The sequence below is a fragment of the Rhea pennata genome, chromosome 2 (assembly GCF_028389875.1).
Source record: "Rhea pennata isolate bPtePen1 chromosome 2, bPtePen1.pri, whole genome shotgun sequence".
NCBI lineage: Eukaryota > Metazoa > Chordata > Aves > Rheiformes > Rheidae > Rhea > Rhea pennata.
This window is the reverse complement of record NC_084664.1, coordinates 104739235-104759748: the sequence shown is the minus strand read 5'-3', so window position 1 is coordinate 104759748 and position 20514 is coordinate 104739235. Positions and strand designations below refer to the sequence as shown.

The 20514-nt window shown below is 31.9% G+C and overlaps 1 protein-coding gene across 1 annotated transcript in view; it reads right to left on the bottom strand.

Moving 5' to 3' along the window:
• Positions 1–20514, bottom strand: part of RTTN (rotatin) — an 88640-nt gene that overhangs the window by 60473 nt on the left and 7653 nt on the right. The window contains exons 9-16 of the mRNA XM_062568103.1: positions 18103–18284; positions 13699–13814; positions 9270–9440; positions 7717–7929; positions 6348–6460; positions 5343–5469; positions 3491–3616; positions 775–891 (exon numbers count right to left, since the gene is read on the bottom strand). Coding sequence (XP_062424087.1) covers positions 775–891; positions 3491–3616; positions 5343–5469; positions 6348–6460; positions 7717–7929; positions 9270–9440; positions 13699–13814; positions 18103–18284 — 1165 coding nt within the window. The remainder of the gene's footprint in view (positions 1–774; positions 892–3490; positions 3617–5342; positions 5470–6347; positions 6461–7716; positions 7930–9269; positions 9441–13698; positions 13815–18102; positions 18285–20514) is intronic.

The window sequence follows — 20514 nt, the reverse complement described above, 5'->3', positions numbered from 1 at the left end:
GATCTTTTTACTTCATGATCATCCTGTTTGCGATTCCATTCAATTTCTGCTTTGATTTATGTGCTTTACTTTGGGGGTTAAATTATACAAGAATTTTTTTCAAGTTATGGTAGTACAGAGATACAGGCAATCTATATGAATAAATGGTAATGACATGAACAAGTAGAAATAATTATCATAAGTGGTATTTTTAGAGGATGAGTGTTAAGGAAGAAAAAAGGTTACAAAAAGTGTACTTGGATGCACTAACCAAATAGTGAGAGAGGGGGGAAGAGAGAAAGTGTGTATGTGGGGGGAAGAGAGTGCACAAGAGCGGGGCAGAGAGCGTGTGAGCAAGCACGGGGCAGAAAAGGGTAGAGAAACAAACAAAATATGGCCAAAAGCAGGAAGACACAGATAAGTGCAGCAAGGTATCTATCTTGAAGACTATAGGTCAACAGTAGAAGGGAAACCTCTAGCACTAGAGCATTAAGAAACTTGCATAGAGGAACTATGACGAAAATAACACTGAGAAAGGGAAAAGTTCCTGTTAGATTGAGTTAAGAGTAAAAACAGGGGAAAGAAAATCTGCACAGTTCTTATAGAAATTATAACATTACTAGGCTAAATTTGTTTACAAAACTGAAAGGAGGGACTTTGGCGCTAGGATCCATGTAAAACATTTCTCCATCTCACAATTTAATATTTGTTAATCTATTTTCCAGTATTGCTGTTTACATAATAGCATATCTCATACATCAGCTCGCATTATCTCATATATAACAGCACAGGTACCTGTAAAATAGGAATGATGGGATAGAGGGCCTCAATAAACTTGTTCCAAGTCAACACTGTCATTACTAGTCGTCCCTGCAATAGGTACACCAGAATAGATTTGGCAGCAGAGTTGACCTGCTCAATAGCAAAAAAATAATAAAGATGTGACAGTCTAAGTGTCTAGGTCAGTTTGCCAATATCATAATACAAAACTCTTTCTTTGAACTGTACACAAACACAACTCAAAGGGAAAGGACCTATGAAGAAAATGTAGTCACACTGCAGAAAGCTACTTTTAAATTGTCAGTCACATTAAACATTAAGTTGTAGAAAAGCCTATCAGAGAAAACACACAAAACAGTTCTCCTTTTAACAGAACAGACAAATTCTTGGAATTTAAAGCCCCTAAGCACAGGATAATAATAATAAAATGAGATTCATTGCAAAGTTACCTATCTATAAGATACATGGTTAATTTATCTTCACAGCCTTTGAGAGATGACTTCAGAGTGTGTAATTCCTCTCCAGATTACCCAAGTAGGAGTGAGTCTAAGAACATGATGTGCCAAGGGTGAAATGTTACCTTTCAAGCTGAGATTGTAATAAACCATGAGTATTGGAGGGTTTTTGTTTTGTTTTGTTTTTTCATGTAAGAATACATCTGAACTTCATTACTTCATTTAAAAAGCCACTGAGACCTATCCTTACTCAAGCAATTTCATCTCAGAATTCTTTTTTTTTCCCTACAAACATCAATGAATTTTTCTGAAATAAAAAATTATTCTAAGTTATACACCTATTAGCCTCTCTGTTCTCCAGGTAAAAGAAATTCTGTTTCTTTTTTTTTCCTGACTCTACATTGTTGGGACATTTAATTTATGATTTCTTTATGATGTATTTTTGGAGCTACAGGAAGATAAAAGACTCAAAATCTGCTTTATGGCCACTTCACTTTCTTGAGGTTAACAATCAAACTAAGAAGGTTATCAAAAATTTTAAATTGAATTCATTTGCAGCTTTGTACCAAAAAAAGGAAAAAGGTACATGATAGTGTATTCTCTGTAGTCACCAACATATGTTGAAAGCATTTACAAGCTGTAAATTATTATTACTAAAAAGGTAACAGAAGAAAAAAGGTAACAGAAGTAATTCTAAGAATTACTTTTCCTTATATTGACAAAAAAAAATTATCTTTAGCTATTAAAGAAAAATGCATTTTATACCAGAACTAAGCATTCTCTCACTCCAGGCAATAAGAACAGCCTTTGAAAAATCTCATTCTAGCTTATCTTTAAGATAGAGTAGAGCAGAGTTTACAAGTTGAGATTTTTAAGGACAAAATCCAACACCAGGATATAGGATTCTTCTCAATTTCTTTTCAATATCACAAACTTGACAAAATAAATTGATATTTAATGATAATTTAAATAGCAGATGCACATCTAAACAGCAATCCTGGACATGACCTGAATTATATACATTGTTATAAGGGTAACCGCACCTTATATGGTATAAGAGGGCCACATGAAATGATTCTTATAAACATGCATTCTCCTTTTTTTTTTTAATTAAATATCATTTGATACACTTGACCAATAACCAAAAGAAAACTTGTAGTCTTTTTAATAAGGCATCCAAGTGAAGAGTCAATCAAAATTGGAGATTTCCTTGGAAAAGATAAAATTTTATACAATTTTATACATTTTATACAAACTATTAAGATATATTATCAAATATATCGAATACTTCCCCCTTTAAAATGTTAATCTCTGAAAAATATTTCCAAAGGCACAGTGTCACATTAAGTCTCAAATTCATTTCAGCACACAAGCAAAAGTAAATACCTGGATATTTTTCAGAAACAAAATTAAAATGAAACATATCAGAGTAATAACAACAAAAAACAAAAGCGACCCTTTAAAAAACAACAACAAAAAAACAAACAAAAAAACCCCACAAATCGCACTCCAAACTTGTCAATTATTCTTCTTTGACCTTGACTCCAGGGACCTCACAGATCAGCTACAAAATAGTTACAAGTAACCTGAATCATTTTTTTTCCCGCTCAGAAGTCCTCACTTAGTTTTAGTCCTAAGTAATGAGTGGATATATGTTAAGGTTAGGATTGTAAACTAAGAAACGAGTAGATATACATTAAGCATTCATACATATAAATGAACTCTACAACTGCAAACAGATCCTACTTGCTTCTGTAATACTATATTATACTTCTAAAATACATAAAGAAAAACATAGATGTGTTTGTAGTCATGAAAAATACATTTTTATAGCAAAGACTGCGAGTTTAAAGTGTCTCTTTGCTTCTTAGCTACTGCACACATTTCAGAGGTCATCTCAACTTCACAGAGGCTTCATGTTTGTCAGAAATGTAAAGCAGAAATGCATACTCTTTTGTCATATTCCCACTTTAGTAGGGCTAAATATATTACAGGAAAAGATAAAAACAAAATCTCATAGCTTTTTTCTTTTCTTTTTTTTTTTTTTTTTTTGCTTTTGTGTACACTGAATAACACCCTATTTATGAGATATTGTTTTGTCTCTGAATACATCATAAAGAAATCCTTCAATTACTAGAACTTCACTGTTTGCATTTTCATATGCAAGAAACTGTATGTAATCCAAACTTCAGGTAAGCCTCAAACCATCATGGAGAATATTAAGACCTATTTTGACGCATGCACGTGAATGTATAAATATAGCTTAAACACAGTACCTCATTTTTATATTCCTGAAGGCCAAATGTAGAAATTTCATATAAAACCTTTGGATGAAGAAGAAAATGTACTCCATGGCAGATTGAAGACATAGGTTTAGCAACATTATGAATACCTAAACAGTCCTTAAATGAAAATGAAAGATAGTTAATCTTAAAATTCAAGATAGTCTCTTCTACTTCATCTTGCTTTATACACTGCCAGAAGTTGTCACCCCGTTAAAAGCAGCTACAAGACTACAACTCTGAAAGCCAGACATTTCAATACTGAAATGAGCACCTTCTTTGTACGTCATTGATTGAAAATTCCAGTTGCTCCATAGACTAAGAAACGGAAAATCATTTTGCTTTAATTTTAAAAAATAATAAAAATAAATCAAACTTTACATACTTTTCAGTACTGCATTAAAATAAGCAAAATCTAAAACAAGAAAGTACAATCTCACAAAAAACAGTTATTTGGTGGAGGTAGTTGCTTTTTTTGTGAAAGGCTAGTTCTGATGTCTTTTCATATTAGTAAATTGTGCTATAAGTACAATGTGAAGTTTAGCAGATTCCCATTTTACAAAATAAGAATGATAAATCATTACGACACCAAAAAAATATAAGTTAAGTTTACCAGATCTGTAGCTATTCAGAAAAGCTTTGTTCAATCTATTCTAGAAAGTGTATGTTGGACTCAAGAGCAGACACAAGGAAGAGTGAGGATATTTAATTTAAGGCCAACAGTATGGATAGGCCTCTACAGGATTAGAAGTCTGTATTTCATGGCAACTTTGGTAACTTTTAGGAGGCTTAATCACACACCAGGAGTTCATTATACCAAATGTTATATGTACACAGAACAAACATAAGAGTCTTATTGCAACAAATAAAGGTCTGTGGCATATTTAAGTGATTTCCAATAAGTTTTCAAGAAAAACAATGCCTGCTTAACTTCTGGCCTTGAAACATAGCATGTATACTTTCTGTTTCATGCTTTACTACAAGCAGTAATGATTCTGCAAGCTAAATTAAACCTTACTGACATGTACATACGAGTTCTTCCAATGGAATTTCATAAACGAAAATGATTACAACTCAGTACACAACTCAGCTGATGGAAAAGGAATCTGTTCTCTTACATTGTTTGTTTTCAAAGAGCTAACTTTTGCAAAATGGTAAAGGCAATAATATTTGCACTGATAGGAGCAAGCATTACTGACTACTTAAAGACAGCTGATGAATAAGACACTATCATTCCTATCACAGAGTATAGTTATACATTGAGAAAGTTTGCATTCCTTATCCCTTGGCCTATCTTTATAAATAACTCATGAACATAGATTGAACAAATACACATACAAAAATAAGAAAAGATCCCCAAGGTTTTAAAACTTTAAAATAGTAATACTAAAGGACTGACTTGCTCTTAAATCCTCTCCAAGATTATATAAATAGGAAAAAGACATATATTTCTTTCAGATTTTCATAAAGTTTAAACAATTAAAACAGAATCTAGATAAAAACACATATTCTGAAAGTGTCTGTATTTTACTGACTTATTATTTTGTTTTAGCTTTCCTTCAGTAAACAATCATTGCAGAAAGTAGTCAAATCAAAATGACTGAATGTTCAGAAAAGTGAAAAGCTGCTAAAAGGAGAATAGAATTAGGGCTATTTCAATTTAGCAAACAAAACTGAATGTTTGAATTAAAAAAAAAAATCATTAAAAAAGGCAAGCAAAGTCCAGTCCTGTGTAGATCTCAGTTTACAGTGTGGTAGACAGATCTTTCTGTAAAAATGGTCTTACCTAACGACAATAGACTATATATGCTTTATTTAGCATAACACCAAAAGTGTTAGTTCTAACCTTAACCACTTCCAAACAGCAGCGATAGGCTTCAGTTTTTATGTTCAGCAAAGGATGAGACAACAGACAGAGAAGCACCTTCTGACTCTTAGCCTGAAGCAATGGGTTAGCCTGGGCAGACTTCCAACTAAAAAGTAAATATAGTTAAATTCACACAATCAGATTAACTACGATTTGTTGTATGTAAAGAATGAAATTATTTTAGAGTCTCCAAAGGATGTCTACAAAAAATTTTCACAGCAAATTTCACAATAATCCTTTAAAAATACTTACGTCTTACTGACAGACAGGAAAGAAAGGATGCTTGACAGACAAAAGTCCAGAGATCATGATATATTGACCAAAATCATAATTATCAACCATCACCTTTGTACAAAGTTCATTTGTTTTACACGGATCTAATAAAAACTATAGTTGTTTAAACTCTCTGGTAGAAATTACGAATCTGATAAATATGCCTATTTATCTGAAAATATCACATTCTGTAGTGCTTCAGTAGGCTCTATAGATCATGGTATACTATTATAAAAAATTCTATGCTTTCAGAATGTTTTCCTTGTAGAGGTAACAGTCAAAATGCAAAAATCAAGGTAAATGAATATCCTATTTTTCAAAACAATAATCACATATTAATTCTAATGCATTAGATAAACACTGAAATGTATTTCAACATTTCATAACTTTAAAACAATTGTTAGAGTGCTGCTAAATGCAGTTTCTTAATCCTTAAAGTGAAATTACGAATCAGTAAAGTATTAAGATTTTCTATTTTTAACCAAGTGCTCAATATAGAATTTTTCCAGGCACCACAGAGTACTTTAAACTCTCTGTCTAGAGATATGGAAAATCTAAGAAGTAAATAAATCATGTTATTTAATCAGTAATAGTCAACTGCTCAAATATAAAGCATTTAAAATGTCTTGAGATTCTACAATTTGAGAAAGTTTATCCATAAAAAAAAGTTTGAATTTTTCCCCCCAAAAGTTTTATTAGTAGTTTACTTACATATTTGAGCATATGTGGATGCATTCCTGAAGCAAAGGAAAGTGCTGATGGTAAGGAAGACTGCTTAAGGCCTGATCTGCCAATTCTATTAATTCAAAAAGATTCTTATCCCCCTGAAAAGTAAAATAAAGGGAAAGAACCATCAATATTAGTAACATATAAATAGTTCCTGCACAATCTTTCAGAATTTACCATGAAAGGTATCTACTAAATATGGCTTGGTTCAGCTTTTCTCAGAAAAGTTATATAGTTAACTCGGTTCACTAAGAGATTACAAACAAATACATTTTAGTACTTGCTCTTTTTGAGTTTACTGGAAAACCTTCAGTTGCTGAACTCCAATAAACCTTTAATAACCACAGCGGGAATAAAGAGTGGCTGATATTTCACAGCATAAATACTGTAACACTAGTCAAAACACTTTCTAAAATGTTCAAGAATAGTTTCTTCCTTGAACAGTTTATACTTAAACCAAAATACTTTATAAAGAAAAAAAGTCATACTCATTTTACATGAGAAGAGTATAATGAAGGATTAAACTACTACACCCTTTAACAATTCACTGTTAAAACTAATGAATGAGGTTTTGAAATTTAAAGTAAATACATCTTTGCACTTTTGGTTAACAAATGTATTAAACACAAGACATTTAAATTTGAAGGCATTAACTTAGCTATAAAGTATACTTCAAGACTAAACTATTATTTACAGTAAGTTCAGAACTTGCCAATATAAAGAAAATGAACTAGCTCCATTCATCTTTTTTAATACTTTACATTGCTGTATTTTATTCATTTATTATTTTTTTTCTTCCAAACAGTAACAATGGAAAAAGCGGCACAAGCAGGAATTACATATGAATTCTGTGGATAATGGAGAAGAATATTATAGTACTATGATGGAATCTTTTTACAAATAAAGCAAAATACATTAGTTGTCTCCACAAAGGAGAAACACACAGATAATAATCTCACACATTTTAAAGGAAATTTTATCTATAGCTACCATTGCCAGGTAGTATGAGATTAAAGTATTTTAAACCATCTGAACAGCATACTTTTTTAATAAATATACTATTCATTTCTTTCCTACTTCTTTGTCTGTAAAAGGTCATGTGCCCATTTCCAATTTCCATGTATTTTTTTTCTCTCTCTTTTGTTTTTTTACTTTGCACAACATTTTTACTAATGACATGAACAGTATTAGATGAAAAAGAACATAAATTAACTGCATCTGCTTAACACACAATGCTTATATCTACGGACTTTCCTCTGTTTTGCTAGACTAGGGTTTTCATCAGAGAAAGAGATGGAAATGGAGGGAAAAAATTGCCTACAGGAAATACACATTGTCTAATAAAATTCCACACCTCTTTATGAGCTTCCGTCATAAAGTTACAAGCGCATTCAATCGAATAAGCAGCTTCTGAAGCTTGTTTGTAAATACTGTAGTTCTCTGAACTCATCTGCTCCAAATAGGCTGCAGTGGATTCATGAACATTTGGATATTGCAAGGAGAAGGGCATGTCCAGAGACAGAAGAAATAAAGCATCCAGCAAATTCTTTGGTAAAACTTTACTTGCCTTCAAAAAAGAAAAGGACTGTCAGAATAAAACAGAAAGAAAAACTTTCAAATACAGTAAAACAACAGCATTTGCAGTCATTCAACACACAATCACTAATGCTGCTGTTTATAAATTAGAAAAGAGACACATATCAAATGAGTTTTATATGAAGATTTCTTTTATTATTAAAAAGTGAGAGATCAGTAAATGTCTGTTTTAAGTCTGACCTGCAGACAGTCACAGAAAATAAATATGAGCCAATCACAACATGAACTACACAGATTGGCTAGGTCAAATTACTATCAAACCACTAGATGGCACAGAACACACAGATCACAATTCTTTCCATACTTTAATCACTAAAAAGCTATCCAAAATACCACATGGTAATATCACAAAGTAAGAATGGAGTCTTTTTGTTATATTTGTTGTTGTTGATGTTGTTTTATTGTAAGTGTTCATTTGACTAAAAATTGTGAACTCACAGTATTTCTTTTTCAATTCCTATCATGCACAGAATTAAAAATTCCATATTAACTATATAAGGGCATAGTAATCAAAAAATATTAAAAACTTATTCGATTAATATCTCTATACTTATTTTCAGGGACAAGACTACTTACATCAACAATAAAATATTTAATTTTCATTAAAAAAAATCAGTAACTAAGTGAATCTCAGTAGCAGATTGAAGAATTTCTGAGCGAGAGATACACTGCACTACAAACTGATGAAAATGTAAAGACATACAGTTTTTCAGGACTTTAAATACTTCAGACACTTTAAATGTCTTCTAACATTTTCCATCGCACAAAAATTTCCAAACATCACATCCCTGTCTAAACCAAATAGAAAAAACAACCCACAAGGTACAATACAAAAATGTAAAAGAATGCTAGAAACAAAGAAAATATTTAAAATCACTATAAAATATAAAATGGTTCACTATGTTCCATCAAATTCATTAAAAGAGAGTGATGATTTTAAACAACAAGCAGTTGCAGACATACAGTGTTTACTGTCAACAAGCAGAGGGCAGCATAGCTTTGCAAATCGCACATCATACCTGATTAAAAAAATAGTACAGGAGGAAAAAGAATATTGAGTTCCGAAAACCTCATTAAAATAACTATATTAAATAATACTTGAAATCTGCAGCAGACAGCACGGAATGCACTGATAAGTGAAAACAGGACAAAGCTGTCTTCTGTGATCATACCACAGCCAGTGTAAGTCAGGTGAACTCCCCTGTCCAATCAGTATTCCCCCAGCACTAATCATTGTAAAAGGTACCTCTTTATATTCTCCTAAAATACAAAAATCAAAACAAACACTATTAAAATTAGTGAGGACCTCACCTTTTCCACAGGCAGAAGCGTTTGCAGCAGTCTAACAGTGAAAAGTGATATGCTAATAAATGCCATTCTATGATGCACCAATATCATCTCAGGCTGCTCTGCACTAATATTGGTTTTGTGATAGGATATAGTTTCTCCAAGCAACCCAAAAACCATAAGCAACTTGTCCTTCTGGAAATGAATTAAAAGATACAACAATTAGAAATAGTTGCCACAACATTAGTATAGTATCTTGAAATGCTTATGTATCTGTACCATCTTTAACACAATTATACAAGCTCATTTAAAAATGCAGAAATAGTATATAACACATTGAGTTTTATTTGTCGTATAAACAGAAACATTACGGTTATAGACCTGACTGTATTTTCACTTGTAGTTCTGAATACTTTATTCTGTAACTACCCCTTAACTGGTTGCTCCTCCCCCACAGCCCTTTTTAATCCCATGCATTCTGTTTTTGAACATTGACATTTGATGTGATAGATAAAAAAAGTATTTTGAAGTTCACTTTGTTCACTTTTAATATAGAAATCTTAGGATCTAATTTGAATCTACTAAAGAATGTTAACCATAAAAAATAAAAGAAATTTACACACACAAACACACACAGAGCTTTGAAAACATAAAATGCTTTTTACACCTATTCATTCTCAAGGAGAACAGCAGCGCATTTATCAGATTATATAAAAACCTACAACAGAATCTATCATTTGGATAAATCCAGGAAAAAAAAGATCATCCATCACTAGAGGAAAACAAAGTGATCTGCTAGAATTTGGTCACCTGAAAAAGCCAGGTTTGTATTTAAAGATGCTTAACTCTGCCTTAGTTCTGATTGATTGAGAAGGCAAATGAGAGATTTAGCCTATTAATTCTACAAATACATTCAGCTCTATACATCTGACTCAACATGGCCAAACAGCAAGAGGCAACTGACTAAAATAAGTCTTTTAAAGTAACTATCATCAAGTTATTTCATAGCAAGATGAAAAGGATGCATGCTCATCTTAAGAGTTCAAAAAATAAGTTTCTTCCTACTCTACTGACATATTGGCAGAGGCAGTTAGAGCCTTAGCTTCAAGAGAAATCTCAAATTAAACATCCTTTCCCTAAAGGAAGACTGTCTCAAAGCAAATGATTTAAAAATTTGGGAGGCTATGGCTCTACATAATGTTACTTTTTTGATAGGGCAAAAATCAAACCATATTTAAATACATATCACAAAATTGGAAAGTAATAAAAACTTTACTTGGGGGAAGCTACTGAAAGAGTAAAATTATAGGCAAAGTACATACATTTACAATCAGACAAATATTTGAAAGGAATTTCCAAAATACCTACTTTTCACTAAGCTATCCTTGTTCACAGAGTTTTTAAACTGAATTTCAAACAAATAGTGTCAAAGAATCAAGCTATGTGAGAAATGCTTTCAAGCTTCCTAGACAAGACAGACATTACCTCTTTCTCTTGGAACTAATACAAAACATAAAGAGAAAGCATGTTTAAGTACTGAGGACAAACAACTCTATAAACACACTATTTCTGATAAAAGACATTTTATTTATGTAGTATTAAATACCATATATGTAAGCTTAACAGTTGTTTCCTGGAATTGTCCATTACGTTTAGTTTTCATCTACTTAGTCAAATACCAGAAAAGATAGAGAGATATTTTTAACCTCCTGGATGGCCAACTGCTTTACCGAATTGAGCTTTACTTATTGGCCCTGTACAGTCCAGATGTATCACAAACAGATGCAGATTCAGAACCTCAATGGACAGTGAAGTTTATATCTGAAAAGTAATTATTTTACTAGTGTAGCTCATAGTTCTGCTAGTGGAATAAAGTTATACCACCAAAGCTTTATTTATGTACATACACACACACACACATATATACACACGCACGTATACATATATAGTAATTTTATTCAATTACCTAACTTGATGGCAGATTTATGTTCGCCAGTAACATAATTTTTCCACACTACTAAGAACCACCACAAATAACGTGTGTGTGATACTGCTCATAGTTTCTACTGTAGTTTGGCAGATTTGTATGCAAGAGTTACTTTCCTGCATAACAACATTCTCTGTCCAAAGAATATGTTTGTTCAGGTCATACAACAACTAGACAAAAGATTTTACTATTAAATTTTTTAGACAGAATGTTCATCAAGGTATCGTTGATGTAGACTGATGTTGATCAACGACAACAGATTTTGACAAATGAGCATTAGTATGCTAAAGCAAAGATAAAAAGTCTACATTCACTGCCTAGTCCTACTAATAAGTTACATATATTATCACATCTACAGTAGAAAATATAGAGGTAGGGAAGTCTACATGAAATATTAATCAATTAATATCAATGACTGTAATAAATGGTTCATATTCAGTGGTATTTTCACACAATCTAACAAGTCATGTGCACTTCAACTCAAATTTTTAGACAAGTTTCAGTCTCTGCAACTCTGATATGTTTGCTACATGTACAAACCATGCTGGCTAATGTTTCATTTACCTACAAAAAATAGCAAGTCACACACTGTGTTATTTCACCTGGTAATTAATAATATGGTATTTCATAAAAACTTAAATTTAATCAATCACTGTGGCAGATATTTCACAAGTTTTCAGAGATTGCAAGGACAGATTCATTACTCTACACACGACGTTTGGGATTCTAACATTCAAGGGTCTAACAAGACAACCCAAGGTTACTAGGTAAAACTGTATGTCCTAAAAAGATGAAGTCTACACAATACTACCTACTTAGCTATGTTAATTTGAAAATTATAGAGGCAAATAAGTAGCAGTTCTGAGACTGGAAAGCAAGCCTGCAACAGATACACATTCAGAGGATGAACGGCACCTGCTGTGTAATAGTAAGCCTTTCATACATTTGTGAACACTTATAAAAGAAAGGAGACCATTTAATAATAGAAGACCTTCCTTATTTTTTCCTACTGATTTTAACAGGCAAAGAGCCTACTGTAAATATTAGATATTATTTACATCTTTATCATAGCCTGTTAAATGTTAGTATTAATATTTAAGTATTATTTAGCAAGCTTTTATAAAAGTTACTTTACCTATGTTTAAATTATATTCAATATGGACAAATTCAATTAATTTCAATTCCTTAATTTATACACATATTTCAAATACAGTTGGTCTCATATTTATTCTAGAGTAGATCATAAAACTTCCTTACATACATTTTTCACAATATGAACAAGATGTTCAAATAATTCTGTTGTATTTAACAATAAAAACCAAAATTAACACCACCCAACCCTTACACAAGGGCTTTAGTCTTTTAGAGGCAACTCTAATCTAAAGGAATAGTAGCCAAAATATGACATATTACATTAATTTGTTATCATAGTCACCAACATATGATATAACTAATTAATTGGTAATTAGAGCCACAGAGTCATAGAAATTTTGTACAGTCTACCTCTTTTTTTCAATTTGTGAATATAACAAAATTCCATAGCAACTATCAGCTAACCAAACCAGTCCATCCTTCTGCCCTTCATTGACTGGTATAAACATTTCAGCAAGTGTAAAAGCATTTCAATGCATACTTTATTACATATAAATTAGCATCCTATGATTAAGAAATGAATCAAATTTCATGAACACACAACAAAATCATTTATCTGAAGTTCAATTACACTCTAAAAAAACCCTTTGTTCCATTTTCCCCAGGATCACTAAGCAACTTCTTCAAAATATTTCAAGACAAATAACTAAAGCATACATTTCATTTAAAGCTTGAAACTTCTTCCCCTGAGGTTCTATAAACGTATATAATAACTTTCAACTGTGTTCAGGTATATATTTCCAGCAATCAATTGTTCAGCCAACAACACTTTAATGTTTTGAGTCTCTCCTGAACTAAACACACAATCTTCTTTTTTTTCCACGGCTAAACATCAGAGCTAGGTATGGCCAAAATCCATGCAGGAATCTACAGGCCCTGCATCTGAAGCAGATATCAAATACCTGACAATTCCAACCTCTGATTTAAACAATTATTTTAAATAGATAACTTACATAAGTAGTTTACAAGGAGTAAATAAAGTGGAACTCATCACTTAAATCAAACTGTTCATCTAACATTTGTAGTCAGTTCCCCAAGGTCCCTTGCTTCTCTTGACATAACAGCCTTTTACTTCATGGCAAAAATCACAATGATTTATTTTATTGAGATGAAATGGCAGTGTTCTCTAATATAAGATTTCATATTTAAAATATATAGAATGTGTCAGCAATAAAACCAATACTAAACTATTTAAGATTTTGAAAGGGGTAGCTCAGCAGAAGATTAAATATGTATATGAACTACTGCAGAAAATGTAAGGCTTACAAAAGCAAACTATTAAACATAGCTGATCAAAGCCTAAAAAAATCTTACCAATTCCAATCCAAAAAGGCTATCATCTTCCCAAACATCTTCAGAAATAGCATCACCAATAAGGTACATGTCTTCAACAAGCAATTCAAGAACTTCCATTGTCACTCTCCTACTTCCTAAGAATATAAATGAGGAGACAGAAAAATTCAAATACAGACAAAGTGTTATAATATTCACAAAATATCATTTTAAACATAGAATTATTCCAACTGTGGAATTCTGAAATTTTAATTTTCCTGTGCACTTCTAATTTAGTTGATGCTAACTGCTATCAATTAACATGGAAGATGAATCATGGAGAATGACAACTAGCCAGTATCATAACAGAAGAGATTAAAACAGTCGTTTACTTGAGAAGAGTCTGTATTTGCTTATATCCTGTAGTACTACAGAAACTTTATTATAGTCATAAATCTGATTACTTGACTTTTCTGGAGTCTAGAATGAAGTTGCTTAATTCCTCCTTCCATTTAGAAAGCTAAGTTTCAGAATTTCCTTTTATATTGCCTCTTCCTGTTAATCTGCATTTTCAGTGCAGCAGAAGTAGCTTTCTTCCTGTATTGTTTGGTTGGAGATCTTCTTTTGAAAGGCAAGAAAGTGAATGACTACTCTTTATTTAAGTTTTTCTCCATAACATTTTCTCTGCCTTTGTTTTTAGTCTAATATTTATTCTATTTCATAGCTTCTGAGTCAGTATTTTTAATCAGAAGGCTAACATGGATTGTTTATTAGTGACTTTTAGACAGAGACTTTGTATAGTTTTATGCTTAAACATGTGAGCACAGAGAAACATAGCCTGAGCTGGATAGATTAGACAGAGAGATAATTAGATTTTTACAGTACATATAACAAATATAGACCTCTAATGTTCTTAAATAATTGGGCATTAGAAGAAAAGCAATGAAAGGTTAGTAGGTTTCAAAAAGAGTAAGACAGAATATCTGGAGTCAGACCAAGTATTTTCAATCTCATCACGGATGGTCAGGGAAGAGGATACCCTTAGCATGATAACTTCCCTCAATTACTCCATCTAGCACAACCATTAGTTTAGTTACTTCCTGACGGTATGTTTGTATATAGAGCAGTGGATGAATTCCACATAATCTAATTGTATTTTTCAAATAATTTTTCAACTACCATAAAGATTTAGCATCTATCAAGATGTAGTAGTAAGAAGATCTACAGCTTAAATAGACATTGTATGAAGTATTTCTTTTGAATACTAGATTTGAATCTGGCGTTTCGTGATTTAATTTGACGTCCCTCGTTCTTGCATTGGAAGAGAGAGTGAACCATCATTTCTTTGTCATCTTTTCTATTGAATCTTTTTTAAATTTTACAGACTGCAGAAGCCTTGCTGATATACTTGAGGAAAAAAAATATTATATGTTTGAGTGTGTATGCGTAAATATGTGTACGTATATAAATAAAAATCATATGACATATGTTCACATAATTTGCAGCCTAAGGATTCCGCTTTGAATGAGCATATGGCACAAAAAAGAGCAAAGGGCCTTTCAGAAGGCTTGCTTTTTTCTGTCTGGCAGAGTGCTGTTTTCTATGCATTTTAGGTAAAACGTTGCCAGTTTGAAAAGTCTATGACTGACAAATCCAAAAATCACTTTTTCTCTCTTCACAATTATTTTGCAAATTCTCAGTCAAATTTCCTGTGCCTACAGCTTTTGATGGTGACCTAATCATTAGGAATATTAAAATCTTCCCATTATAATTTAATTAATACTCTCCAATAAGCCAGCTTAGCTCAACAAAAGAAAAATTCCTATAAAAATGTATACCAAAAACAGAACGTGAGCTTATCATAACGTGCCATATAGTAAAAGACAAGTAAGATAATTTTACAGTAGGCTTACTGTTTTTATTTTACCTAGTAATTTAGCCAGTTAGAACTAACAACGACACATGCACTACATCACATAAGGTCATAATAACGCTAGTAAAATGCCCATTGATTCTACTGACAAAATTCAGACAACACTACTACACCCTTAACATAAAGTTACAGTACGTTTTCAGACCACAGGGTTTCACATCAATGGAAACAGGATAAAATAATAGTTTGTTCTCCACCTTTGTCACATTACAGCACAATGAAAGAAATACAATCTTTTAGATTTTACAGAAAGTGCATTAAAAAAAGAACATAAAAAAAAAAGAGTAAGGGCAAGATAAACAAGGAAAAGCAAACCTGACCTGAAAATGAACTATTTTAGTTCTATGATAAGTTACAAAGAATCTTGAAAAATGGAAAAACTCATATTTTAAATATGCAGATTCAAAGTGGCAAACTAAACTGTAAAAAATATCCCACTGTATATGAATCATTCCCTTATAAAGGATTATAACACTAGAGTTAGATTTAAAAAAACAGAAAAGCTACCAACAAAATTCTGTCCTGTTTTGCATCAAAATGAAACATACCACTAAAACTGATCACATCATTCTACAAGGAATCGGTAAAGTATCATGTACATGATTCAGTTTTTTCAGTAAATGAAAAGACAATTGCATACCAAATCAATAAGATGAAAAATTTTCTAAGAGATACTTTTCCACTAAAGTTCTCTGACACACTATTAAACAAGCAAACAAAAAATTCCAATAAACTGCAGAGGCAAGTACATTTTTCAGTTTATCAATGAGCATAACGAACAAGTTACACTAATTTTGTAAAAAAATGAGCAACTGGCTGTAATCCATGTATCCATTTGAACACTGTTTTCTTTAGTAATTTATTAGCAGAAGGAAAGTGATTAAAAACAAATTACCTATGGATTTTATAGTTCTGTTGTTTACAGGGGTAAATAATCAGAATTATGAGAAAAAAAAACAAGAGCTAGAAATACAACAATAAATATCAACAATGCGCACACAGGCAGGCATACAGGCAGGCATACACAAACACATTGTGTGTTTGTGTGTGTGTGTGTGTGTGTATCTATATAGACACTTTATATAGAGAGATATACATACACACACACTATTCTTTCTCTTTTTATGTGTGTATATATATGTATATATGTGTATATCTGTGGCAAACTTTGATGATTAGATAACATTCTGATGATTGATAACAACCATGCTTGATGCATGCTTAGTATCAATGGGTTTGTCTTTACATGTAAGAAATTTTCAGTTATTCATTTTGTAAAGAATGTTATCAAAGAACATTCAAAAAACCAATTGAAAATAAGATCTAGAAAAACCTAGAAGTAAGATCTGAGCAAAGAATCAAATTCTTCCTAAAATATGGAGATTTAGCAGATAGATCCTTAGATCTTACCTGTGTCACAAATGGAAAAGATAGAAAACGGCAAAAAAATTATTTTCTATCATAAATAAAGGAGAAGCTGCCAGAAGCCACGAACATGCTTTAAACAGAGTTAGCATTTAAATATCACTATTCTGAAGGGGAAAAACACAATTGTTTTGATGTTTGAACTTTTTTTTTTCCCCAGAAAAATGAAAATATGCCTTGAATAATCTTACTGAGGGACAAAGCTTAATATTGTTGTTACAGTCAAATATTTAGGTAAAAGAGTGTTTTGTGATACAAACGTCATAAAAAGTTAAACGTGCCTAAAATAACACTAAACCACAGTGAATTTCATACATTTCATAAATTCAAGTCCCAAACTAGTTCAGAAAATGTTGATAGGCATTTCTAGTCATAAATACTACTTCCAACACCTATATTTGAAAACCTTACCACTTTTACCAATACCCATTTTGACTGACATTGCTTTACAGCTAAATGCTATTTTTAATAACCTAGAATGAAAAGGTCTGTCTATTCAAAATGTTTTGCAATTCAGAACCTTTGTAAGTTAAGCTAAGAATTGTTACTGATATTGAGAAGACTTACTTATAATATTTCTTAATACACACGTATAATTTATTACTGCAGGCATAAAAAGAAATACAAACTTTTCCAGAATTTTTTTCATTATTTCCTGCATAGAAGAAAAATTAATATGTTTGAAGAGATTTAAAAAGACTTTAAGAAAATATACTCACCCCAAAATGTTTTTTTATTTCTCCTGAGCTACACTTTATTCCACCGTTCAAGTCCTCCCATACAACCATTTCTTCCTACTTCCTACTACTACTCCCCATCCTCAGTAAAAAACACTCAAAATTTCTGCAGCACACTGGAAATAACTAGAAGATTCTAGCTTGAAGACCTGAACAAAACCTCTAGACTAGAACTGCTTTAATTACGTAATACGCTTTGGTAATCATATATACCTTATTTGAGGTATTCACCTTGTAATGCCGACTTCTTAGGCAGTTCATACAAAAGATGTCTTAAGAAAAAGTATCAGTTTCCCCAAATGAATGTAAAGGAGATATGTAAGTGATGTATTTCATTCAAAACTTTCGCACCTGTTCTTAGAAGAGGTATAGCACTTTCCAAGATGGAAATACAAAATTGAGGAAGGCTAAGTTGTTTCATCTGTAATTCCAAAACGTCCTCACTTTCAAGATCTGGCAGGTCAATATGTCCTCCATCAAATGGGGAGTGCAGTGATATTCTTGAGTTTGCATTTGCTTGAGTACTGTTTCCACTTTAAAAAAAAAAAAAAAAAAGAAAAGAAAAAAAAGAAAGAAAGCACAATTTCTAAAGGATAAAGTTTTAACATTTCCAAAAAAAAGAAACTCTAAAGATGCTACCAAATGGCATCAAACATTCTGATATCCGTCTTCTTTCCAGTGATCCTCTGCTCTCCTGCAGTGCTGCAGAGAAAGATTTTGTTCGTTTAAAATTTCACAGTTGCTAACATGACAAGTGAATGCCTACTGTTTTGGCAGTAGCCTTCAAATATACACTTAGAAATATGTACTGGAAGAATTCACACGTAATGGAGAGAGGCAGTATAGCAAGAGAAAAATCAGTTGGTTTGACACTTCTTTCGATGAACAAAGGATAATAGTTACTCAAAGCAAGGCCACTTAATAAATCAAATCTCACTTGTACAATACCTGCTACATTAAAACTATTCTATTTCTGCAGCTGGCCACATGATCTTTAAGAGGAAAACAAAGTAAGAGAGCCCTATGTCAAAGTTTGTAGGGCTTTTTTGTCCACTGTACAAGAAAAATAAATTTCTTTTCTCCCTCTACCAAAAGCCTTAATTGCACCTGAGCATATCCATTAAAAAAAAACAAAAAAAAACAAAAAAAAAAAAAACAAAAAAACCAAAACACTGTTTACAGTTTTTATTCTTTTCTACCTGCTTTCAAAAGGAACCTAATTCTGCTGGCTGCTCTATAATTAATAAAACTCGCTATTAAGTTTTTCCTGTGATTACTATTTTTTCTTATCCAAAACAACATTTAGTTAAACTTTTGAATTGTTTTAAAAACCTACAGGGACTTTTTTCGTTTAAGCAGTAAAAACGAACAGAATTGTGCCATGACAGTATTACATCACACTGCCTCTATCTAAAAGAGAAAGATGGCTAAAAAGCAGCAATTAAGAGTTTAAAAGCTAAAGGATTATATGAAGATGATGCAAGAATATAAGCAGAAATGACAAGTTCACCAATAAGTTAGCACTTACTAGAAGGTAGAGAAGGAGAGGGATTAACCATAAAAACAACTCAGAATTCAGAAGTGGAAAGGTTAAGTTTCCAGGCAGAATTTGAAACAGATAGGAAGAAATTGAAAAAGAATCAAGACTCTAGAACAAGAAAAAAGTTTACTGAATGGCAATAAATAATTCATATCACAATTATGAAGCGCTGAAAAAGACAGACTCACTAAAAGAGCTCTTTAATATTAAAATCCAGGATGTTAAAGCAGCTTTACAGACATTTCTTCTTTGTTGCTTCCTTTATATATTCCTCTCAATATGATGGGGGTTTTTATGCTGTATCTGGCTGGGTTAAATTGTATCTTTGTCAGAAGTATTACTGGAGAGGTTGTGAGCATACAGAGAATACATTCACGAAGAAACAGCTCATAATATGGCCTTATACTTTCAACAAATTATCACTTCCTCTTCCATAGATGTCCCCTCACTTTCTTGACTAGCATTTACTCTGTACATTATCTGTGTTGTCTTCCTTACCACACAGCCAGCCTGCCACCTCTATTTGTTGCACAATATTCATCAAATACTATTGAATTGTGAATTGTTCAGCTTGGGAAAACAGTCAGATTCTACGATGTATAAAGCCTGGAGTTTACTTACAGTGCCATATGAATACATAATAAAAACTGAATATATTAAAGATTGATAAAAATAATCTTTTAATATAATGACTCTCAAGATGCATTTACAGTTAACAACATGAGCCATTCTCGTCTATAATATCAGTCTACTTGAATATTTTAAGTGTTATTGGATTATTAAGCCAATATGCCATAAAGACGCAAGAGCTACCAAGCAGCACTTAATAAGGATTCACAAGAACTTTAAAATTCCCAAATGATAATCAATAAAAGATGGTGATCCTGGAGCAATAGTTGTTAAGGTTGTTTTGTTAAGATACACATAATACTTTAAGGGCATGCAGAGAATTAGTAATTTCATATTGGAGTTGCACGTTTAGACAGCATACAGATGAAATTTGTTTTAAGAATTTATGCCAGAATTTAAAGAGTTTATGAAAATGTTTATACAGCATAGTAATTTTGACTATACTGTATATAGTTACCTTCAAAATGTTCATTCAAACTCAGCTGCTGAAAAAAAAACTCCAACTTCAGTAGTTGTTAAGGCAATAGTATTAATAAATATTTCTCCAAGTCTTACAAATACATGCGCAAACAGCATAATAACAACTGATATCA